At 36.6% G+C, this 26,475-nt stretch overlaps 1 protein-coding gene across 3 annotated transcripts in view; it reads left to right on the top strand.

Annotated features, from left to right (window-relative positions):
- Window positions 1–26,475, top strand: part of UNC79 (unc-79 homolog, NALCN channel complex subunit) — a 224,348-nt gene that overhangs the window by 73,649 nt on the left and 124,224 nt on the right. For all 3 annotated transcript variants that reach the window (XM_045561661.1, XM_045561653.1, XM_045561670.1), the window contains 5 exons: window positions 12,789–12,853; window positions 17,408–17,496; window positions 18,073–18,113; window positions 20,409–20,437; window positions 26,100–26,329. In XM_045561661.1, coding sequence (XP_045417617.1) covers window positions 12,789–12,853; window positions 17,408–17,496; window positions 18,073–18,113; window positions 20,409–20,437; window positions 26,100–26,329 — 454 coding nt within the window. The remainder of the gene's footprint in view (window positions 1–12,788; window positions 12,854–17,407; window positions 17,497–18,072; window positions 18,114–20,408; window positions 20,438–26,099; window positions 26,330–26,475) is intronic.

Below are 26,475 nucleotides of genomic sequence, written 5' to 3'. Positions count from 1 at the left end.
TTTTAACATTTCAGATTTCATGAAAAATGAAATCTTCTTGGCTCCTGGTCTTTTAAAAATTTTTTGTTTGTACACATTTATGGACTGCATATGATATTTTGTTACATGCATAGACTGTGTAAAGATCAATTCATGGTATTTGGGGTGTCCACCTCAAGTATTTATCATTTTTATGTGTCGGGAACATTTCAAGTCCTCTCTTCTGGCTATTTTGAAATATAAAATACATTGCTTTTAACTATAGTCACCGTACCCTGTTATTAAACATTATGAACTTATTCCTTCTATTTAATTGTATGTTTGTACCTATTAACCCAATTCTGTTTATTACCCCTCCCACCTACACATCCTTCTCAAGGGCTTAGTTTTACAATTTGTTAGGCCAGGTATATTTCAGTTTTGACTTTAGTCCTAGTGCATAACTATTACTCCTATAACATTATCTCCAAAATTTGTGGTATATAGTGATAACAGTGTTTAGAGGGATATTTATAGCATTAAAGAAATAGACTAGAAAGAAGGAATGTCTAAAATCAATAAGTTATACTTCTACCTTAGGAGACCAGAGAAGGAAGAACAATATAAGCCTAAAGCAAGCATAAGAAAAGAAATAACAAAAACTAGAAAAAACTTAAGTAACATTTTAAACAGGAAAACAATAGAGAAAATCAACAAAACCAAAAACTGTTTTTTGAAAATATCAATACAACTGACAAACTTCTAGCCAGGCTAACCTAAAAAGAAGAGAAACAGAGAGAAGGCACAAATGTGAAGTATCAGAAATGAAATAGAGGCCAGGTGTGGTGGCTCATGCCTGTAATCCTAGTACTCTGGGAGGCTGAGGCAGGAGGATCTCTTGCTTGAGGTTAGGAGTTTGAGACCAGCCTGAGCAAGAGCAAGACCCCCACCTCTACAAAAAATAGAAAAGTTAGCCCGGCATGGTGGTGCACTCCTGTCGTTCCAGCTACTCGGGAGGCTGAGGCAGGAGGATCACTTGAGCCCAGGAGTTCAAGGTTGCAGTGAACTATGATGATGCCGCTGTACTCCAGCCTGGGTGGCAGAGCGAGATCCTGTCTCAAAAAGAAAAAAAAAAAAGGGAAATAGAGGTCATCATTATTGATCCTATGGACATTAAAAGGGTAATAAAGGAATACTATGAACAACTCTATGGCCACAAATTTGTTAACATAGGCCTAGAGCATGGTCTTCATTCCTAAGGTGTGACTTATCTATTATCTCCTGAATTCCCGGTGTGTTCTCCGAAGTTCTTCCCTCTGGCAACATTGGAAATACAATGTATCCCTAGCACAGTGTGACCTCTAAAAACCTGTTCAGCTTTCAACCACTGAGCAGCTGTTTTCTGCAGTCCTTACAGAATTTTTCTCTGAGCACATGCAATTTAGGATTAGGCCAAGGACCTGAGGGACACCCTTGCACAGATTTGTGACACCTCTTCTCTGCATCTTCCCTCTATTCTGCACATACTCACCAATTTCATCTACTTTAGCATTGCTTTATTCTGATTTCTCTGCCCACTGGAAATCTGTTTCCTTTACCCATCAAAAATGCTTATTCCTTATCGAACTCCATTTCCCTTTGCTGCAGTTTGAAAATGTCACCAGGCAGAAAGCCAAGGTGAATGTAGAACTTAACTTGTATACTTTTACTTTTTTAAAAGGATTGGATTGCAGCCCTGTGTTAAAATCTATTACCAGTGTCTGAAACAGTTGCTTTATACATTTTTTTCCAGTGGAAGGATAAGTCCAATGCAAGGTTTTCTATCAATGGCTGTAACTGGGAGTTCCTTTGTCTCTTCAAAAGTAGCTTCTGCCATATTCTCATCCCTCTTTCTGGAATTCCAATGACACATGTTAGACCTTTCCCTCGTGTATCCTATGCATATTGTTTGTATTCCCCTCCCCCATTTCATCTTTCTGTGTTTAATGATGAATCTTTTTTCTGTTTTATCTTCCTATTCACAAATTCTTTAGTTTCCCAATTATATTCTTAATTTTGGTTATTATATACCTTTTTTTCCTTAAATTTTATATCTTTGGACCAACATCCCCTCAATCTCATCCCCCATATTATATTTTTTAGTTCTAGAATTTCCATTTGAGGTATACATATATATTCCAGTTTTTGATCTTATTCTCTAACTTATCTTTTACTTTATAGAACATACTAAGCATAGTTATTTTAAAATCTGTTTCTGATAACTCAATATTCTGGATCCCTGGAAATTCTGATTGTACTGTCTGTTGTTTCATTTGTTTTCTTGTCTTCTTGTGTGTATGGTTATTTTTTCATGTGTGCAAGACATTAGATATAAAAACTATAGAGCTAATTTGAGGTTCGGAGAGGATTTGCTTTTGCTTCTGGTGAGGGGCAATCCAGGTCACCTTAATGCAGCTCAGAGATGATTTGAGGCTGACCTTCAGCCCTGTGAGGGTCGGTGTACTTCTGGTTCACCTTTTCTCCTAGGTTATGCCCTTTTGGGACCTCCTGACCCATAGTTTCAGGCGATTTTCAGATCTCCCACTTCTTGGTGGTCCCTGAATTCTAATTTTTGTTTTCCTAATTCCTAGACTAGTTCCTAGTCTGTTGAAACTTGCTCATCTTGTAGAATTGGCGGAAAGAAAAATAGGCAAAGGAAGAAGAGTGGCCTCAAATGACAGATCCACCTCCCAATGTTTACTCCTTTTTTTGGAGCATGGCCCCATGATTCTCCCATAAAGCTTTCTGGTTTTTGTTGTTTTGTTTTTGATCTTGTCCAGTTTTCCTAGTTGTTGTCGGTAGGAGAATCAGCTGGGATCATCTTATCTGTCATTTCTGGAAATGAAACCCAGATTTTCTTCTGTAACATTTTCAACAGTGGAATATACATTATTTGTTTACTTTTGTGAATGCAAGCGTACTTTAAAAAGTCTTTCTATTGCTTCACATGTGAAAGAAAACTGCTTCACTGTGAAAAATGTGTAAATATTGCTTCCTTGCTTTCTGGCATTTAGAGTTATGAAGAGAAATTTCAGACCTGTGTGATTCTGTCTTTTATAGGAATCCCTTTGTTTTTCTTGATTCTTGGAGACATTTTATTTAAAAATAAGTTGTCCTAAATATTTCTAGATATGAATTTCTTCTCCTTAATTTTTGCCTGTAATGTGAAGAACATGTTGAATCTGCACATTCAGATCTTTTTTTAATCTTTTTCAGGAAATTTCTCACTAATGAAGTTTTCAATTATTGTTATTTAAATTATTATTATATATTGCTTTCTTCTGATTGTTTTGGCATATTCCTCAGGAATACCTATAAATGTTAGGTCAGATTTTCGTTTTCTGTGCTCTGTAGCTATTATAACCACTATTTTCATATATTTATCTTTCTCTTTATATTCTTAGCTTCTCAGGTTGGCTTACCCATAACATACTTGGTATCTCCACCCCCTAATCAGTTGCTTTCCATGAGGGTTTCTAATTTTGCTATTTTATTCTTAGTTTGTTAACACTTATTACATATCTTATTCAAATCTGTTTTTATCCCATGACATTAGTTTCCTATTTTACTCTGAATTTCTATGACTTTCTACTCCTGCTTTTATCAAGGCTGTATGTTCTCACATCATGTTGCAGATGCCACATGCTTTCCTAAAATCTACTGATTCACAGACTAGATCATTTTCAGACATGTGTTTCCTCTCAGTCTTCAGTATGTTTCCTTTCCTTAAAAGTATATATTTGGGTAGTCCTTCAGTTTTTTCCTTTTAAAATCAATTGTATTGAGGTATAATTTTTATGCAATAAAATGACCCATTTTAAGCACATAGTTTGAAACTTTTGACAGATGCATGCACTAACATATAACACTATAATCAAAATATAGAACATCTCCCTCACTCTACAATGATCTCTTGTTTCTCTTTTCAATCAATCCACCACACTTCCCCCTGCAAGCATCTACTAATCTGTTTTTTGTCATTATAGATTAGTTTCGCCTGTTCTAGGATTTCATATGAATTGAATCATATGATGTGTACCATTTTTGTATCTGTTTCTTTGACTCAGCTTAATGTTTTTGAGATTTATCCATGTTGACACATCAGTAGTTCATTTCTTCTTCTTCTTTTTTTTTTTTTTTTTTTGAGACAGAGTCTCACTTTGTCGCCCAGGCTAGAGTGAGTGCCGTGGCATCAGCCTAGCTCACAGCAACCTCAAACTCCTGGGCTTAAGCGATCCTACTGCCTCAGCCTCCCGAGTAGCTGGGACTACAGGCATGCGCCACCATGCCCAGCTAATTTTTTTCTATATAGATTTTTAGCTGTCCAAATCATTTCTTTCTATTTTTGGTAGAGACGGGATCTCACTCTTGCTCAGGCTGGTCTTGAACTCCTGACCTCGAGCGATCTACCCGCCTCGGCCTCCCAGAGTGCTAGGATTACAGGCATGAGCCACCGCGCCCGGCCTAGTTCATTTCTTCTTATTGTTGCATAGTATGGACATATCACAGTTTATTCATTCACCTCTTGATGAGCATTTTTGGCTATTATGACTGAAACTATAAACGTTCATGTAAAAGTGTTTTTGTGAAGATATGTATTTATTTCTCTTGATAAATACCTAGCAGTGAAAATGGTGGATCACAAGGTAAGTATATGTTTAATTTTATAAATAGTTCTTCAAAAGTGGTTGTGCTGTTTTACGCTTCCTCCAGCAATGTATGGGAGCTGTTCTACATTATTGTCAACACTTGGGATCATCAGTTTCTTAATGTTAGACATTTTGATGGCCATGAAGTAGTGTTATGTTGTTTAATTTGCATTTCTCTGATGAATAATGATAGTGAGCATCTTTTTGGGTGCTTATTGGTCACTTGGATGTCTTTTTTTGTGTGTATTAAGTTATCAAAGAAGTTTTTGCCCATTTTTAAATTGGGATTTTTATCTTATTGTCTTACTATATGTTCAAAATAGAAGACTTTTGTCAACATGTTGTGAATATGTTCTCTCAGCCAGGGGCTTTCCTTTTTAGGTATTTCACAGAGCAGGAGTTTTAAATTTTGATAAATTTATCATTTTTTTCTCTTATGGTTCTTTCTTTAGTTTCTCCTAAGGTTGTAAATTCAGGTAAAGGAATTCTCGTATGCTTCTAAAAATTTTATAGTTTGAGAATTTGCATTTAAGTTTCTAATACATTTGGAAGTAATTTTTGCATATGGTGGGAGGTAAGGGTTGAATTTTTTTCCCCATAAGGATATCTAGTTGTTTCTGTTCAATTTGTTGAAATGAGTACCCTTTCCACATTGAATTCACTTTACTCTTTTGTTGAAAAGTAATTGGCCACATATGTATGGCTTTCCAAACTCTATATTTTGTCTCATTGTCTATCCTTACAGCAATATCTCATGATCTTGACTACTGTAGCTTTATATTTTGAAATTGTGTGGTATAAATCCTTCAGATTTATTATTTTTAAAAATTTGGCTATTTTAGCACCTTTTCACTTTCATATAAATTTTACTATCAGCTTGTCATTTCTACAAAACAATTTACTTGGATTTTGAATGGAATTACATTGAATATATAGTTTAATTTGGGGAGAACTGACATCTTAACAATATTGAATATTCTCATCCATGATCATGGCATATCTATCCATTTATTTAGGTCTTCTTTAGTTTCTCTGAGCAATATTTGCTAGTTTTCAGTGTACAGATCTTTCTAATATTTTGTTAAAGGTATTTCTAAATATTTCATGATTTTGGATGCTATTATAAATAATGTTTAAAAACTTTTAATATTTTACTTGTTTGTTGATACTATATAAAAATGTAATTGATTTTTGTATATTGACTTTGTATCCTAAAACCTTCCTAAATTCACATATTAGTTTTTGTAGATTTTTGTAAGTTTCTTAAGATTTTCCATATATTAATACATGATTATGCTCTCTGCAAATAATTTTTAATTTTTCTTCTTCCTTTATAATTTGTATGCCTCTCTCTCTTCCTTCCCTCTTTCTCTTTCTACCTGTGTCCTTCCTTCCCTCCCTTCTTCCCTTCTTCCTTTCTTTTCCTTCCCTCCTTCCTTTTTTCCTTCCCTCCTTCTTTCTCTCCTTTCCTTCTTCCTTTCCATCCTTCTTTTTTTCATTGCATTTCTTCATGTCTCCAGTTTAATGTTGAATAGAAGTTCTGAGAGTGGATCCTTGTTTTTTTGCCCAGTTTGTGGGGGAAAGTATTTTGACTTTCACCATTAAACATGATGTTAGCTGTAGGTTTTTAATACATGCTTTTTTGTCAGACAGAGGAAGTTACTGTCTGTTGTTAGTTTGCTGGGAGTTTTACTCGTGAATGAATGTCAATTTTGGTCAAATGCATTTTCTATTTCTATTGAGATGATTGTAAGATTTTCTCCTATTATTCTGTTAATATGGTAAATTACATTGATTTGCTTTGCAATGTTAAACCAACCTTGCATTCCTGGAATAAATTCCATGTTGTCATATTGTATTATATTGCCAGATTTAATTTTCTAAGTTTTTGTTAAGTGTTCTGGCTCCTACATTTATGAGATACTGATCTAGTTTTCTTTAATTGTGATGTCTTCGTCTGGTTCTATTTACAAAGTAATGCTGACCTCATAAAATGAGTTGGGAAGTATTTCTTTCTCTTCTAGTTTCTAGAAGAGTTTATATAGGATTTATATTATTTATTCTTTAAATAGTTAGTAGAATTCACTGGTGAAGCCATCTGGATGTGGGGTTTTCTTTGAGGGATAGTTTTATGTTATGAATTTATGAAGGTTTTATGTTATGAATGTAATTTCTTTCATAGTTATGGGGCTATTATCTATACTGTCTATTGAGTCACATTTTGTAATCTGTGTCTTTTGGGGAATGTGAACATTTCCTTCAAGTTATCAGATTTCTTCTCATGTCTGTAGGATCTGTAGTGATGTCGTACCTTTTATTCCTGACATTGGTAATTTGTGATTTTTCTTCATCAGGCTGGCTAGGGGGCTTATCAGTTTCATTGAATTTTCTAAAGAACCACCTTTTGGTTTTATTGATTTTTCTCTATTGACTTCTGGTTTCAATTTCATTGATTTCTGCTTCTATCTTTATTATTTCCTTCTTTCTACTAACATTGAGTTTTGTTCTTTTTCTTTCTTTCTTTTTCTTTTCTTTTTTTTTTTTTTGAGACAGAGTCTCACTCTGTTGCCTGGACTAGAGTGCCATGGCATCAGCCTAGCTCACAGCAACCTCAAACTCTTGGGCTCAAGCGATCCTCCTGCCTCAGCCTCCTGGGTAGCTGGGACTACAGGCATCCACCATTATGCCTGGCTAATTTTTTTCTATATATATATTTTTAGCTGTCCATATAATTTCTTTCTATTTTTAGTAGAGACAGGGTCTCACTCTTGCTCAGGCTAGTCTCAAACTCCTGAGCTCAAGCAATCCTCCTGCCTTGGCCTCCCAAAGTGCTAGGATTACAGGCGTGAGCCACTGCACCCGGCTGAGTTTTATTCTTTTTCTATCTTCTTAAGGTAGAAGCATATATCATTTATTTTTGAGCTTTATATTTTTTAATATAAGAGCTTAAACCTATAAATTTCCCTTTAAGCATTGCTTTGGTTGCTTCTCAGAAATTTTTCATGTATGTTATGTTTTCATTCAGTATAGGATATTTTCTAATATTCCTTTGATTTGTGGATTGTTTAGAAATATTTTTTTGATATACAAATATTTGGTGATTTTTCAAAATATTTTTGTGTTATTGATTTCTAGCTTAATTACATTGTGGCCAGAGAACATACTGTATGATGCAGCAGCATCTAAATTTTTGATACTTATTATATGGACCAGAATATTATCTATTTTAGTGAATGTTTTATATGTACTTGAAAACAATGTGTATTCCACAGTGGTTGAGTGGAGATTTCTAGCATTATTAATTAGGTTAAGTTGTTTGACAGTGTTGTTCAGGTCTTATATTTTTACTAATTTTGTGTCTGCTTGTTTTATCAATCGCTGAGAGAGGATTATTGAAATTTACAACTCTAATTATGGAATTATTTCTCCTTTTTGTTCTGTTATCTTAATATATACATGCATATCTATTATTATGTTTTATGAATTAATTGACCCTTTCATCATTGTGAAAGATCCTTCTTTATTTCTGGCAGTATTTTTTATTCTGGAATCTACTTTTCTGATATTTATATAGACACTCCAGCTTTCTTATAATTAGTGTTTGCATGGTATAACTTTTTCTGTTTATTTTTAACTTATCTATGTCTTCATATTTCAAGAGTATTTTTCACAGGCAGCTATACTTTGGTCACGGTTTTTTAAAACTTAAATCCTATTTGACAATCTCTGCCTTTTAGACTATTTACATTAGTGTAATTATTGTTTAGACCATTTGCATTTAATGTAATTATTGATATGATTGGACTTTAGTCTATCATTTTGTACCTGTTTTCTATTTGCCCCATCTATTCTTTTTTCCTTTTCTTTTTGATATCTTGCCTTCTTTTGGATTAAATATTTATAGTATTCCATTTTATTTATGTATTGGATTGTTATATGTACACCACTTTTTTAAAAAAAATTGCCCTAGGGTTTACAATACGTATCTCTAACATTGCAATCTACCTTCAAATAACCTTATACTAGTTTACATGTACTATAAGAACCTTATGTATTTTTATTTTCCATCTTACATCCTTTTTGTTCTGGTTATCAAACATTTTACTTCTGTATATGTTATTTACCTCTATTGATTACTGTTGTTTTTTGTTTTAAATAGTCAATCATCTTTTAACAATATGTTATTATGAGTAAAAAACGTCTTTTATAGTTATTCACCACATTTACCATGTCCAGCACTCTTTATGCCTTTGTGTAAGTATGAGCTTCTATCTGATATAATTTACCTTCAGCCTGAAGAAATTCCCTTAACATTTCTTGTAGTGGAGCTCAGCTGGCAATTAATTCTCTTATTTCATCTAGTGTTTGTCTTCAAATAGTCTTTATTTCATATTCATTTTTGAAGGATATTTTCACTGGGTATAGAATTCTAGGTTGACAGTTTTTTTCTTTCAGCCTTTTAAAGATGTCGTTCCATTGTCTTCTGGCTTGCATTGTTTCTGACGAGAAATCAGCGATCATTCTTATCTTTGTTCCCCTGTAAGTAATGTGTCTATTTTTTTTTCTTGGCTGTTTTTAAGATTTTCTCCTTATCATTGGTTTTCATCAATTTGATTGTAATGAATTTTGGTGTGATTTTCTTTGCTTTTTATCTTGCCTAGGATTCATTGAGCTTCTTGGATCTGTGGGTTGATAGTTTTCATCAAACTTGAAAAATTTTGCCCATTGTTTCTTCAAATATTTCCCCTTTCTGCTTCTTTTGTGCTTTAAATCACATGTATTTTATACTGCCTGAATTTTTTCCACAGTTCACTGAAGCTCTGTTTATTTTTCTTCCAGTAGTTCAGTTTGGGTAGTTTCTGTTGCTATATCTACTAATTCACTGATCTTTTCTTTTGAATTGTCTATTGTGCTATTAAGCCCACTCAGTGAGTTTTTATTTCCAAATATTGTATTTTTCATTTTTGGAAGTCTCATTTCATTTTTAATTATATTTTCCATTCCTATCCTCATTATGCTTATGTTTATGTTTTCCTTTGAATATGTTTATAATAGCTGTTTTAAAGTATTGTTCGCTAACTACCTCATCTCTGTAATTTCTGGGTTTGTTTCTGTTGATCAGTGTTTCCTCTGGTTATTAGTAACATTTTCCTCCCTTTTCAAATATCAAGTAATTTTTGACTGGATGCTGGATTTCATGAATATTACATTATTGAATGCCTGGATTCTGTTGTCTTCCATTACAGTGTATTGAAATTTGTTTTGTCAGTCAAGTTAGTTGTGGATCAGCTTGACCTTTTCCAGGCTTGTTCTTAAGCTTTATTAGGATGAGATTAGGGTAGCTTTTTCTCTAATGTCAGTTTAGCTCTATTACTAAGTTATGACTCTCCTAGTATCTCTGTTGATTGCTCCAAGTGTTCACTGAATATCCTCTACTCTGGCTGGTTGAAACTTGAATATCTTTCAGCCGTATATGAGCCCTAGGAATTGTATAGCTTACAGAACTCCCACAGTTTTTCTGTATCCAGCCTCATGGAGTTTTAGCTTACACATGTTTCACTTAGTATAAAGCTGAAGACCCCAAAGGACTCCTACTTGGATTTCTGGGGTTCTTTCTTTGCGTAGCCTCTTCCTCAATACTGTCTTCGCAAATTCCAATGACTATGCCTCTGCAAATTCCAGTTTGTCTCCTCAACTCAACAAAACCACCCTACTCTGCTTATCTTTCCCCTTGTATGGCTGAGGTCTGGAAATTGCTTCCAGGAAGAAAGTCAGGGTGATTGTGGGGCTCGCTGCATTATTTCTCTTCTCTCAAGGATCAGTGTCCTATACTATCTGTAGTCCAATTTCTGAAAGTAGTGTTTCATATATATTTTTCAGTTTTCTAGCTGTTTATGGTGTGAGGGCAAGTCTAATACCAATTATTCCATCATAGTTGAAAGGATAATTCTTGTATGCTGTGTTTTATGCTATGTTTTAAAAATTATTTTTGAATGGTGATGTATTATAACTATAGTTGCCACAAGATAAGTTATGTTGATTGTCCTTATATCAAAATCAATTATAGTACTTTTCCTAATTACAAGTACCTGTGTTCTATCCTCAGACATTTGATTCAGAAGATCTAACATAACGTTCCAGGCATCATATTTTAAAAACTTGACAGGTGATTTTTGATATACAGAAAAAGCTAAGAATCACTGTTCTAGTAAGCTTAAATCCAGTGTGGCTTTGATGAACTTAAATGGATTATCCTACAACTTGTCCTTAATTCAGTGACATTCAGTAAAAATAGAATGAAAAATGAAGACCTCCTGGATATCTCCACTATCCACATGAAAAACAATTTCTGACAGAACAGGAGTCTTTAGAGCTCTGATCAAGTACTGTGGCTTCTATGCATTCTGATTTGTTTTGCCTGTGCCATAGCAGTTGTTATGTATTTTGAATATTACTTCTGCCTGTAAGTGTCAACAACTTCTTTATACTTATAAAGCAATCTGCAAACGTTCTTATAATACATTAATTCAGAGATGGTTAGCAGATTTCATCTTGTGTGTCAATTCTGTTTTGGTTAGTGGTGACTGCTTGGAGCATGATAGTAAGAAGGATTCTAAGGCCAATTCTAGACTCAGCAGGAAGGAATGCTGTAATGGATTAGTGATGTCTGTCATGAGTTTGGGATTAGAAGAATGGGGCAGATGTCCCATGCATTTGCAATTCATGTACTGGTTAAAGGGAGTCTTTTTCTCTAAGTGTCTCTAAAATTGCACAAGAAAGCTTGTTGCCACTCTTTATATTCATCTTGACTTTACCACATATAGGAAACAGATCTAATAGTTATAAAGTGCCTGTGCCCAAATTGTGTCTTCATTCATTCTTTCATTTACTCATTCATTTCTTCTTTCCTCTCTCTCTAACAATATAATCAATATTATACTGTGTTATTAGAGTAGTGGTCTCTAGTGTGTACTTTTTAAAAGAAATAGACCTATTGTATATTTTTAAAGGTCAATGGCTCTGGTAATCATATTTTCCTGAATCCCCAACCAGACACATAATGTTATACATGGTTTAACAATCGGATAGAAGATTTAAAGTTGGGACACTCCTAGATAGAAAATTTTCTAAAATGTTTGGAGTATAAATTAACTGTCAATCATTAATGATAAATATTTTTGAATTATAATTGAATATGTATCTAAGAATATCCTCTCATCTGCAAATTCCTATGTATTAAGAACAGGCCAATCATAGTCATGTAAGTTGGGAATATGGCATGTTAGAAAAATATTCTACTTTTAAGTATATAAACCTATTATCTATTTTTTATGATGGAATATTGTTAGCTAAGTGCTTTGGGCTACAGAATCATCTGGATGATGATAATTCTCATTGTGATTCTAGATCTGATTTATTCCAGGTTGCTTGGTTCTTGTCCTCATACTGTGTTTATACTGAGTTAAAGAGTTGGGTATTAGCGAACTAGCAGAGATTTAGTATGTGGGTCATGTGTGTGAGAGACATGCATTTCACGTGGGCAAGAAAGTCATCTTTCCCTTCTCTACATTTGATGGGGATGGGGTAGGAGATGGGAGGATACCTGACCATTCATTTCAGGTATCAATTTGAAACACTTCCTGGAGCCAAAAGGTGTTTAGTATCGTATACTATCATGGAAAGAGCAGAGTGTCAGGAACCAAGAGATATAGGTTCTAGTCCTAGCTTATCATTTACTAACTCTGTGATCACATGAAGCGACTGAACCTTTTTAACTTTAATTTATCCTAATATGAAATGAGATTAATAATCTGCTGTACCTGCCCCACAGAGTTGTTGGAGGATCGAGTGAAACCATGGTTGTAAAAACCTTTGAGAACTTGTTAATGGTATACCATTGTGAGGTAATATGATACTGTGTATGGCACCTTACATTGGCTTGTCTCTCCCCTGGGAAAATGGATGGAACTGTGATATCTTTGCCTGATTTAAAAAAATTTTTCATAGATTAGAAAATGATTCTGTTAGGATGCTTTCTGGTGATGGTTCTATTTAGAAAAAAGAAAATAGAGAAGTATCTGTTTTTACTGGGCATGAAGAATTTCAATGAAAAGTATTTATCAGCTGTGCTTTGCTTTACAGCTTGGAATCCCATCCACTGCCAGCACATCGAATGCCACAACGCAATCAACAAACCAGCTGTGAAGGTACAGTTTTATTAGGTCTGGTGCTATACTGAATTGTCAGTGGTCAAATTACCAGGAGCAAATTGCTGAATGAAGTGGAGCAGATTGCATCCTCCTCCGTAAAGCAGAGGCCTGTGGTCTGTAGTAATCTCAAACACCTCCACGTTCGATCTGACTGTACTTTGGCAGTCTGGTCAAGAGAGAGCAATGAGTAGTGGTATCTGCAGGTTTTGGCTGCAATTTAAAGCTGAGTGCTATGTGGCACTGAGATAAATATCAGAGGAATCCTGGTTAAACACTTAGCACTTACTTAGTCCTTAACTAGATTCTGTCTCAGCTAATGAACTCAGGGAAGTGTGTCTTCCTTCTGTTTTCATGGGTATGCTACAAAGCAGGAGTGCTAACGCAAATTCAAGACATAGATGAAATTGCTAATGCTTTGGTCATACCAGAAATATGACTTAGTGGAAAAGACTGGGAGGTATTTGGACAGCATACACCTGGAAAGTTACATTAGAGGTAAGAAACAGGGGTTCAGAGAGTCAAGTCACTTTCCTAAGGTTGCACACAGCAGTTAGCATCAGAACTGGAAATAGAATCAGGTATTCTGACTCCCAGCCTTATTCTCTTTCTACCACCTCAAATTGGTTCTGTCCTGCTATAACCCTGAATCTTGGAAGTTGAATGTTAAGAAAAATAATCACACCTTTTAACAAAATTGCTTATGGTATATTTGTTGGATATAAAACACTTGGCTAGATGGACCTGTGTCTAGGTTGCAAGGGTTAATTTTTATATTATGAAGAGTGGGAATTAGATGAAGTTAGTAGAGTTCACAGTTACTTTTATGAACCTGGTGTCATGGAAGTTTGCTTCCCTTGTTCTAGAGAGAGACAGACTGTACAGGTTACCCAATAATAGAAAACAAACCCTATCACTTTATAGAAACAAAATAGAAAAGGTAAAATGTGATCTAATAAATATAAAAGAAACCAAAAATGTGTTTCCTATGCCAAAGGTGGCAGAGGAGTGCCAATAATAACATTATCATCTAGATATATCATACTAATGAAGGGCATCCTTGTATTATTATATTAAATCTCTGCTTCTATAAAGGCAAATTGAATGAATTTATGTTGAGACATAGCAGGTGGCAGTCACCTGCATGGAAGCACAGGCCCCTCCCATTCTGAACGTCAGTAGACATTTGGGGTTCCACAGTACTTTTCTTTGGTGTGAGGATATTTTGAGCTACATTCATGAGTTCAGAAATTATTCACAGAGTTCGGCCTGACTCTTTACAGAGATGAGAGTTTCATGGTTCCCACTTACTTTTGTTTCTACGTCCTTCCTTTGTCCTTCCTGCCTAAGTTATGGCTCCGTTTTTTGGTTGACCCAGATTTCAACAGGAAGGAGGTTCTTTCTCTCTGGTTTCTCCATTTATTATTATTATTTTTGAATTTTATTTTCGGCTGCATTCTCAGGAGTCCTCTGCCATCCTGGTTAGTTAGTAATGCTTTCTGGCCTGCTACTCATAGAAATCATCATGAAATAGATTTTCTCTTTCTATTCCAGGCAAACAGCCCAGACCACTCCTCTCAGTTTGGCCTTAATTTTCTCCCAATAGCCAGTCTTCCTGGATAGGCCAAACCATCCTACTTTCTGTCATTTTTTAAATTTTTTGAGGGGAAAGTCACATACCATAAAATTGACCATTTTGTTTATTTATTTATTTATTTATTTGGAGACAGAGTCGCACTCTGTTGCCCGGGAGAGTGAGTGCGTGGCGTCAGCCTAGCTCACAGCAACCTCAAACTCCTGGGCTCAAGTGATCCTCCTGCCTCAGCCTCCCGAGTAGCTGGGACTACACGCATGCACCACCATGCCCGGCTAATTTTTTCTGTATATATATTTTTAGCTGTCCATATAATTTCTTTCTATTTTTAGTAGAGAAAGGGTCTTGCTCTTGCTCAGGCTGGTCTCGAACTCCTGAGCTCAAACAATCCGCCTGCCTCGGCCTCCCAGAGTGCTAGGATTACAGGCGTGAGCCACCACGCCTGGCCAAAATTGATCATTTTAAAGTGAACAAATCAGTGGCATTTAGTACATTCATGGTATTTGCCAACACCACCTCTATCAAGTTCGAAGACATTTTCGTCACCCCTGAAATCTTACTTTCTGAGCTCCAGTTTTCCTACAGAGCTTCCTTTTCTATTTTCAATCTACACTTTCTAGAAAGATAACGTTCTCACCAATGCTTCCTGTGCTGGGACTGTTTTTGAGCTGCAGCAGGTCTAGCTCAGTAGTGTTCTTTCTTTACAATGCAAAGGCTTCCAAATCTACACCATCACCCCGTGGCATGTGAACCAAGGGTATCCAACACCCAAAGCTTATAGAACAATGTTAAGTGAAAAGTGAAGTTATGAAATTGTATGGTATAATGCTAATTTAGTTTAAAAATTACTTACATTTGTATTCATAGTGAAAAACAACCAGTGATACTCATCATAATGCTACCAGGGATTGCTTCGAGATGGAGGGTTAATAAGTTATTTGAATTTTCTTCCTTCCAATTCTCTGTTTTTCTAAGCCTCTACATGAGGCATATGTTATATTTATAAACAGAAAAATAATGATTTTTAATGTGACAGTCAGATATGAACACATTAGTGTGGGTGTAAACTGACCTGTTCAGAGTAGAACAGTTGACTGGACTAGCTACAAATCTGACGGGTTATGTTAATTAAGTCATTTAACAGGTCAGAGGTCAAATAGCAAATCTCTAATGACTGTTTATAGTTCTAACATTCTAAGAGTTTCTCTTTTTGAGTGGAGTGAAAAGATATTGTTACCTGGGAGAGATATCAATCACTCATTAGAAAAGAGGGTAAAGCAATGATACTGAGAGGAGATTATTATACACTGGGTGCATGGGAAAGACTCAGGGGAAGTGGATTAGTCCTCACCAAAAGCCTAGTATCTCCAGAATGGTGAGCTATACCACTAGGCACTAGTGATTTGTCAAGTAGAAAATATTATCTATTTGTGTTGCAGTAGGCTGTAAAAAAGTACATTTTAGACAAGAGCCAAGAGTTGTGATAGGATTAAAGATAAAAATATGTTGGAACTTATAGTTTATTATATCACACTCTGTTTTTGGTTTTACTTGGTTCTATTTGAAGTCCACTATATGAAATATTTCAGAGCCCAGATAATTATCTAAGACAGGGCTTGGCAAACTATGGACCATAGCCAAATCTGACCTGCTGCCTGTTTTTGTAAATAAAGTTTTATTGGAACACAACTATGCTTATTTACTTACATATTGTCTATGGCTGCTTTCATGCTACAATAGTGGAGTTGAGCAATTGTGACAGAGACCTTGTGGCCCACAAAGCCCAAAGTATTTATAGAAAAAGTTTGCCAATCCTTGATTTAACACACCAAAAAGTAGTTATTCATTGCATCTAAGGAAGCATGAAACTTACACAAGGAAAACTTTCACACTAGGCCTTTAGCCTCAGGAGATATATAATTTACAAATTTTGATGATGTAATTATGTAAACTTAGCAATACTAACTCTTGTTCCCCGATCACTGAAACTCCTCAGGGTTTTAACTTTGAATCATAGGCTATTTGAGTTGTAAGTTTGGGTCATTTCTCCACCTCAAATTAGTGAAAACAACTGAAGAAAAGACAGAGTAAAGTTCCAGAAGAATTTATATATTAGGCATATTAACTGTATACTCAGCTATAGCATGGTTTATTACTTTTTCAAGGGCAGAACAGAATTCAAAATGGCTTCAATAAATCATAGAAATGTAAACTTATGCAAAGTACAAAATGCCGTTAGTTATCTGAATGTTTTGTTCATTTGATTTAAAGCATCCAGATATTCGAAATATCCTGATGATCATCTGTGAAATTAATACTTTTCATCTTTGTACTAGTGAAGTCCAGCCATAAACAAGGGACAGTGGGGGGTAGACAACTGTAGGTCACATGTAGGAAAAAAAACATGAAAATGAAAGGTGATGGATATAGAACTAAGATTTCAGAGTAAGAAAAGTGAAGCACTCAGTGTTAGATTTAATCCTAACTTTGCTGAATGAGGTATGTCTTAAGAAGGAAAATTCTCTACTGCCAGCATTTTGGTATCAGTTATGAGTCTGAAATCTTATTATAATAACATATTTCCATTTTCCTAAAGAGAGATTACTGTGTTTACCACTTTAGAGAAAGAATTACTGTAATTTATAGGCAACTTGAGCAGCTATTGAATAAGATGACTTTTTTGATCTTTATGGAATGAGGGGGGATTTCTTGACACTATTTGTTACTTGAATTGCAAATAACAGGAGAAATGAAAAACCACAGCAGCCACATTTAAGTGCCCAGTGTGGATTCATCAGCCAGTTCAGGAAAAACAGTTCTAGGTTGAAAGGGTTTTACTAAAAATATTTATTCCACTTTGTTTTTCAAAATCTGTCATTACAGAAGCATTTGTGCTTAGAATATAGGGAACGTGAAAAACAGGAACAAGAGGGTTCATTCTGTCTTTTCATGTGTTTCAGATGTGTATAGACCCTTCCCTGTCAGTAGCTTTGGGGGATAAACCACCCCCATTGTATCTCTGTGAAGAATGCAGCGAGAGGATTGCAGGGTAGGTATGAGTCCTCGAGGAAAAGGAAATAGGGCCACAGTGAGAAAATAAGAAAAATAACTTGGACTTAAATTGGTTACATTACCCAAGTCTGATAATTTAACATTTGGAAGATTTCAGCTTTGAAAATTTGCAATATTTCTCTCTATGTGACATGAGAAAGCATTTCCACTTCATAAAGCAGCTCTAATTTTGAAGTAACCACGTTAAAAAGGCCACAGAGAAAAATAGATGTAAAAAAACTGTGGTTTCCAAACATGACGTACAAATCATATAGGTTCTCTTTGCTTGTTAGTGACACAGAATCGCATTCAGTTTTGTGCAGATCGTGCAGTATTTTGGTTGGCTTAATTAACATCTGGAAAGTATCGTTTAAAGATAACTGAATATGATGAAGTGCCTATAATTTATAATTTAGCTGGAATGCATTAGACATTTTAAGAGTTTATTATGATAGTGCTCTTAATTATACTTCCTTTCTATTAAAAGCCTTTCAGCAATAGTATGCAGCTTATAAACATTCATGTGGAAGGGTAACATTTCAATGAAGCTCAAAAATCAATTTTTTTTTTATAGGGACCACAGTGAGTGGCTGATTGATGTTCTTCTGCCGCAAGGTATGGCTTACTTCTGAGAGGATGAATAATGAGTAATCGTGACTAATGACATGGTTGATTTATTTCCTTTTGTACTATTTTATTTTACAAAGGCAGTATCCAAATTATTATAGTCTATGAACATTCATTGATATGAAGCATTATATCCGTGTCTTGCTTATAATATGCCTACACATTTAATAATGAAGGAAGTGGTATCTTCTCTACCAAAATTAAGGGTAGATGTTGGAATTAATGATTTCGTGTGACTAAAGCCTTGCTGTATTATGTCTTAGGGGGTTTTCTGTACCTATAACAGGTACTGCCAGTGATATGTTGCTGTGCCAGGTCAGAAAGGGAATAAGGAACACTAACTGGAAGAGAACTGAATACCGGACCATTTCCCTGCCACTATTCTAGCTCTGTGTTTTGGGGGGGGAATTATTTAGTTACTCTGAGACTTAGTCTCTTCATCAGTAAGATGGGGATAAAGTATATCTAACCCATCTCAATGGAAAGATGAGGTTGCAATGCTTCTTGAAATCTGTTAGCGTTCTGAAAGCTATGCCCTGTAAGTTGGTAGGTCCCCGACAGAGCATTCCTCTGCACGTAGGAGAGGCAGGTATTCCAGCCATGTAACTGGAGGCTGAAATGACGAGGAAAAGCACCGAGGAAAGCAGAGGAAAGACAAAAGGTAGAAAAAGCTGCGGGCACACTGAGTTTGAGTACAGATCAGGGACACGAGAAGAACTTGATACATGGCTTCAGATGTGGTTAAGAAAAGGATTGATACAAGAGACTCATTTAAAAGGAAATGTAAAAAACCTTATGTTAACTAAATTCTGTGAATTTTTTTTAAACTGAAGACCTTTGCTTGATGATAATTACACTATTTCTTTGTCATGTCACTTTTCATATTAGGTTATCTCAACCTTAAGACAGAAATTAATTCAGTGAGTTCTCTCTATCTGTAAAATGGAGCAATAATGTCAGCCTCTATATACTTCGGAGGGACATTTTAGAAATTTATGTTAGGAATATCTGTAAAAAGATTTGGGCTTGTATGGGTAAAGGTAACTTTTTTCCTTTAAATTAGGCTACTTTACTAGTGAACTTTCAGTGTTCTGAGGTAAAGCCCATGGTGACATTCTAAAATACACTTTAAATATCAGATATGTTGCTGAATTCTGGTCTTCATGTCCAGTGATATTCATCTTTGGAAGAAAATTGGTAATAACTTTTCATCATTTATCTAGAAACATGACACTAACCTCAGAATATTTAAGATAAACTCTAGGATATCAAACTGTTAAATAACCATTAATATACAAAAGGAGTTCTTAAAACTGAGCTGTAAATTTCATTTGGCATCCACTAATTCATAATTTCCAGGTAGGGCTTGGGATACATTTACTTTGATCTTTTAAATAAATTGCAACATAGACTACACTATAAATAAAGTGTCAGTCCATTTTTTTGGGCACTTACTATGTAGGAGACATTCTTGGAAAAATTATTTTCGAGTACTCTTAAGTATCAATTTTCATGAATATAATTGATGTGCCCACTAAATAAAATTCTTATCCATTCATTAAAGTCAATCCTGTACATAGTAGCTTGATAGTCTTGCTCCAGCTGTTCTACCCAAGGGTTTGAAAATTACTGTCTTTTCAGTAACCCTACCACTGATTTTACACTACTTAAGACTGGTATAAAGTGATAATTCAACTCTCATTAGTCCAAGTGAGTAAGTTTTCCCTACAATTTTGATATAGCAAACCATCCCACGGTGATGCTGTAAATATGTCATATCAACACAGTGTCATAGTATAATGGAAAGAGCAGCAAACAAGGAGTCCAGAGACTTGAGCTCTAGTTGTGCCTCTAGCATCGATAGCCTGTGTGATCGTAAAGAACTCATCTAACCATAGTGGCCCCCAATTTTGTCCTCTGTAAAATAGGGAGGTAAGATTAAAGTTGTTTGGCTTTAACATGATCCGATTCCTAAGTCATGTCTGAAAAGGTCAAATCACTTGTGAGAATAGGTGAAATATTTGCAGCATGCAGGTGTTTTAAACTCCCTTAAACATAAACTCTAAAATCACCACCAGATGAAAAAGAAATATATTTCATGCTTTCTGAGGAAACTAGAAGCCAATAAAAGTAGTTGACAATTTATGAGACAAGTTAAAAGCTGTTTTGGCATGTCCCAAGGTTGTGTTACTAAGATTTTTTTTTTCATTCCCCTTCATGGCTACTCTTATTTAAAATAGGCTCTCTTTCTTTGTTGATATTTTGTGTACCTTCCCCTTACAGCTGAAATATCTGCTATATGTCAGAAAAAGGTAAGAGCAAACCATTTGTGTGGTGGGGCATGATTTGTTGTGTTTGTATGTAAATTCATTCATCGACATCTGCCTCATTTCTGCACCATGGTTTCCCACTATGTATATGTCACCGTGTTTGTGAAGGGGGAGAGGAAATAATTTAGCATGCAAGATTGCTATGTCCAAATGGTTTCTATTTCCATTTCTGCTTTTGCTCACTCATCTAATGCACAGTGTTTTTGTTAAGTAATCTGAAATAAAAGCCCATGTGTAATTCTGGGATAGGAATCTAATTACAAAAAGTTTGAATGATAGTGCAATTCATGGGCCTAAGCTTTAGTAAAGTATGCTAAATGCTTATATGCTAAAAATATTTATTGTTTTGAAGTGGAGTGCAAATAGTCCAATTTATACGTGTAAAAACATACCCAGATTGACTATATATGGCAAATATTCATTTATATGTGAGTTGAAGGATATATCTAGCTAAGGGTTCCTTCTTTAAAATTTCCCTTTGCCACTTTTTATAAGTTTCTCTAAACCACTTCCATCTTCTCTTCTTGTTTTAGTAGCTGAAAAGTACAAGAGAAGTTAGTGTGGGTCATACAGAGAGCTTTGACTAATTGGTTGAGATACTTGGGTTCTGGCCAGCTCAGTTTCCTCTTACCTATGTAGTCTTTACACAAGTCATTTAAACTTTTTGGGAGATTGATCATGAGTGGGTAGGGCTGTTTGGAGGGCTGTTTCAGTTATCTATTGGTGCATAACAAACCATCCTAAAACATAGTAGCTAATAACAACAACCAATTATTTGATCATAATTCTGTGGATTGGCAATTTGTCCTATGTCCTATGCTCAGTTAGGCAATTCTTTTGATAAACTACTCTAGGCTCACTCATGTATTTGCAGTCAGTTGGTGAGATTGGCTGGTCCCAGATGGTCTCATTCCCATATCTGGGGCCTCAGCTGTGATGACTGCAACGGTTGGGATGATGGGGGTGTCAGGGCCACCTTCTTTCCACAAGGTATTAATATCTCATCCTCCAGGAGGCTAGGCTGGACTTGTTCACAAGGCAGCAGTGTTTTGAGAGAGCAAGAGAGGAGGTTGCAAGGCCCCTTGAGACTGAAGCTCAGAAGTTACACAGCATCACTTCTGATGCATTCCATTGGTCGAAGCAGGTCCCAAGGCCAGCCCAGACTCAAAGAGTAGTGGAATAGGATCCTCCTGGTTATAGAAGGAGTGGCAAGAATTTTGTGGTCCTGTTTAATCTGCCCAAATCCACACTTTGGGCATAATATTTTTACATTCTTTCCATATGCAAAATATGCTCACCACTTTATAAGACCTCCAAAAGTCTTACTCACTTACGGCTTTAGGCTTAAAGTCTAATATCTCGTGATCTGCAATCTGGTATCTCACTCATTAAACTTGTCAGGTACAAATTCTCTTGATTCAGAGACCTGTTAACTAAAAAGGAAAGTTATCTGCTTCCTATGCACCCAAGACAGAATGGTGAGATAGGGAGGGGGTAACAGCAAAAGACCTCTGTTCCAAAAGAGGAAGAGGAAGCAGATAGCAGTCATTGGTCTGTAGCAGCACCAGGCATGAACAAGTCAACAGGTCCTCCCTTTCCAGGGATAACAAATGTGCCTTGATTAGGGTCTGGTTTGCTTCCTAGGAGTAGTTCCCTAATTCATTATTGTCCCACCGAGCTTTTGGCTCCACTCTCTGAGACCTCTTTCCATTTCAATAAGAAATAGCCCTTAGCCTGAGCAAGAGCCAGACCCCATCTCTAAAAAAAATAGAAAAATTAGCTAGGTGTGGTGGCACACGTCTATAGTCCCAGCTACTCTGGAGGCTGAGGTGGGGGATTTGCTTGAGCCCAGGAGTTTGAGGTTGCTGTGAGCTATGATGACACCATTGCACTCCAGTCTGGGCAACAGAGCGAGACCTTGTCTTAAAAAAGAAAAAGAAAATAGAAATGGCCCGTATTGCAGCTGAGTGACTTTTTCAATTTGCTTCCTGCATATGGAAGTTGGAGACCCACAGACCTCTTTTCGTTGTGAACTGTGTCTATCTGCTTTAGTTTTAGCTGGTGGTGCATTTGCTAAAGACTTTGCTAAAAACTTTGTGGATTTTCAGTGACTCTCATTGGGGTTCTGTGCTCTCAAAGCCAAATCTATAATTATTTTTGAGGACGTCCTTTCTATACTTTGGGCATTTCAGTCTGCCCTTAAAATTATTAGAAGCCCTGTTCTACCTAAGAGGCTTAATCAGACACCACCCTATATCTTTCTGAAGTCTTATCAAAGCAGCTTACAGTCATACAACATATTCTTCATTTGATCTTTATCCTATTTCTTACTTTGAGAATCTTTTACAAGCTTGAGAGCCTAGGATTTGAAACATTTTTATTTTCTAACTCAGCATGTCCTGGCTCTGGTGAAAAACCTAACATATTTGACACTCTGAGTGGATTGTTTTTTAACACTTCTGTCCTTCATATGACAAAATTATCTTCAGTGGTAAGCTTCAAATTAGCACATTTTTATTGCTCATCTTTAGTAAACATTGTATTTTATATGCAAGTTAATTTGGAGAACTTCCATTAAGTTCATAACAGTTCAGAATTGTTTGAACTTGTTCTGGGCAGTTAGTGTCTCTACCTTTTTTGGTACTATGTTCCTACATTTGAACAGTAGGTTTGAAATAAGCAATGACAGCATCATGATTGAGATGAAGAGACAGACCTTGATTTATTTCAATTCTGTCATTCTATGAAGCTCCTTGGAATTACTTACATGTGTTTAAAATTCAAAGCAGTGTAACAGTGGCTGGAGTGAGCATTTGAAAACCATGCCCAGCTGAATCTGAATCAAAGGGAAATCTCTCTAGTTTACTTTGGAAATGAATACATATAGCTGAGTCCACCCAGGTCGAGGACTTTGAAATATATTATTAAAACTCAGTAATTATTAATTGCTATTAAAACTTATAGCAATTATTTAGAACTTTGACCAACCAAGGATCATGTTTTTGGGAAATTATTTTATTGCTGATATTGTTTAGAATTGATGACACATGGTAATAGAGCAGGTTGACTTATAGTTGGTATTCTACTATAATATTACATGCAGCATATCCAGATAGTCCGTAAGAAATTGCTCAAAACATAGATTTATAAAACAGCTACCATTTAATTATGTTCACAGATTCTGTGGATCAGAGATTTGGGCAGGGCATAGTGGAGATAGCTTGTCTCTACTTGATGAGGTTTGGGATCTCATCTGGGAAGACTTGAATGGCTGGGGGCTGATCTAGAGGCTTCTAGATCATATACTTGGGCTCTGAGATGGGGTGACTTGAAGATTAGGCTTAGTTGGTATGGTTGACTAGAGACCTGAACGTGGCCTCCCCATGTGGCTTGGCCTGCTCATGACATCATGGCAGAGTTCTGGGAGGAGTATCCGATGAAGAAGTTTCTGAAGAGAGAACATTCCAAGACAGCCAGGTGGAAGCTGCATGTCCTTCTATAAGCATCACTTCTGCCATACTCTGTTGGTTGAAGCCCATCCAGGTTCAAGGGGAGGGAAACTAAACCCACTTCTTGATGGGAGGAGTGGAGGACCCTCCTCTGGTCACAAATCATTTACATTCTTCCCACATGCAAAATCCTGGCTGGAGGTCCAAGGTCTCATTGAAATCAGGTCCAGGCCATCTACGGCCATACCACCCTGAATGTGCCCAATCTTGTCTGAAATCAGATCCAGGTGTAGATGAGGTTCTTTGGGTTTGTCTCCTTGGATATTTTCTCTTGCTGTGAGTACCTGTGAGTGAAAGAGATAAGTTATCTGCCTCCCACGCAGCCAACATCCAATGGTGATAGAGGGATAAGATTACTGCAGTAGGCACACCTGTAAAAAGTGAGGGAATGAGAGGCACGTAGTCATTGGTCCATAGACATCTGGAATTCAGCGGGGCACATGTCACTTGTTCCTTAGTTAGCTGTCAGTCCTGACTCCTGGGAGTGGACCTTTTTGGCTCTTGATTCCATCCTCTGGGAGATGCTCATCTTTTCTTTCTCATACAAAGTAGCCTGTTGTTTACAGCTATGTAGTTTTATGAACTTACTTTTTGCTCATAGAAGTTTGGAAGTCCAAGAGCTTTTTTTTTTTTTTTTTTTTTTGGGGCTATCTCTGTCTCTTTCAATTCACATTGGTATAATTCCATTAAAAATATTGTGGGCTTTTATATATCAATTTATAAACCTGCGTCATTAAACACAAGTCAAATGCTCAAACTTCTTTGAGATAAGTCTTTCCAAACCTCGTGTTCTCTCTGAGGCTGCTGGGAACATTGCTTTTAAGATTTTTAGAACCCTTGATGTTTAATGAAGAGGATGTTGAAGCATGCTCTTTAGATCTTTAGAAGGCCTTTTGTGTGTCTAAAGGAACCTATGGCATACCACATTAAAATTCTGAGTTCTTAACAAAATGTTTTATATTCAAGTCCTTGTCATCATTTTCCTCCCTGAAACCACATTTTCCTGCTAGGGCCCCGGATTTAATGTTTGCCCTGAAACTTTTTCTTACCTTGAGAACTCTGTGCTGGCTAGAAAGACTGTCCTGAGCTCAATATTTTCCCTTTAAATTCTAGTTGAATATAGATTAATTCATTCCTCTGTTTCTCTCTCTCTCACAAGAGAGAGAGAACTCTCTCTGAGTTCACAAAGGTTCATGCAGGGGTGGGGAACTTGTGGCCTTCTATTTTAACAAAATCCTTTTATTTTTATTAATGCATTTCTGTCTTTTATGTTTTTATTTTATTTTTAAAACAAATCTACGATTTGTTCTGTAAAATTTGGATTCAGTCAAAAGGCTGCACTTAAGGACCTAGAAGGTCACGTGTGGCCATAAGGCCGCTGGTTTTCCACCCAGTGTGTGTGTGGGGGGGGTATTCACCTCTGTACAAGCACTATTGAAAGACTCAGAAAGTGCTTTGGACACAGACGTTAAATATGTGGTGGTGGCATCTCTGACAGGCTTGGGGCACTTTTTTTTTTTTTTTCAGCTGTCAAGGTGTTCTGACAGGGCCTCGGATTGCTTCATAAGGATGCTGACTCACTCCCTTGCCTCTTGGCAGGTCAGCTGGAACAGCAGCCCCCCTGAACCTTGGAGCCTCTCTGGTGCCACACCGCTTTTCTCATTGCCATCGCTTCATTTGTTGTTCTCTTCCTGTAGCTGGTGCGCACAGCGGGTTCTGTGAACGATTCTGATTGTGTTTGGCACACCCCCTGCTGGAGGCCGTCACCTCCGCACTGCACAATGCCTACCTGTCCTTGGATGCAGCAAGGACAGATGAGCTGCAGTGGAAATGCGCTCTCTGAGTGGTGGATAAAATCATTTTGAGAGTTTATTCCGGGAGTTAAAGTTACTCCTTTCCCACTCTTGTGTGCTGTGATGTGCTCTCTCTCTGGACCACAGCTCTAATTTTCCTTTCTTATTTTTACCTGTGACTGAAATCTAACTTGTTAGAGGATAACTTGCATTTTGGAAACTAGTGGCACTTTAGGAATGTGCTGTCACTTCTGGTGGCCCCTCGTTTCCATTGATTCCAATTCTTAGCCAAGTTTATCTCAGCGGTCAATTTTAATTGATCGCCTTTTTTTCTTCTTCTAGAACTGCAGTTCCCATGTTAGAAGAGCAGTTGTCACCTGCTTTTCAGCCGGGTGCTGCGGTCGTCACGGAAACAGGCCTGTTCGGTACTGTAAAAGGTGTCACTCGAATCATCACAGTAGTGAAGTGGGGGCCTCCGCGGAGACCCACCTCTACCAGACCTCCCCTCCCCCCATCAACACGCGGGAATGTGGCGCAGAGGAGCTGGTCTGCGCCGTGGAGGCCGTGATCAGGTAAGGCGCAGTCTGTTAGCAGCTTCCCCGGAAACCCCACCTTCACCTTGAGCAGACCTTAGCACTGTGTGCGTATTGAATGCAACTTCAAATGCCCTTAGCCCAGCAGCTCGCCTTCCCACGGTGTTGCAGTGATGCTATTTTAA

Source organism: Lemur catta, chromosome 1 (assembly GCF_020740605.2).
Source record: "Lemur catta isolate mLemCat1 chromosome 1, mLemCat1.pri, whole genome shotgun sequence".
Classification (NCBI taxonomy): domain Eukaryota; kingdom Metazoa; phylum Chordata; class Mammalia; order Primates; family Lemuridae; genus Lemur; species Lemur catta.
Note: the sequence above shows the minus strand (reverse complement) of the source record. Positions and strands in the feature narration are given on the sequence as shown.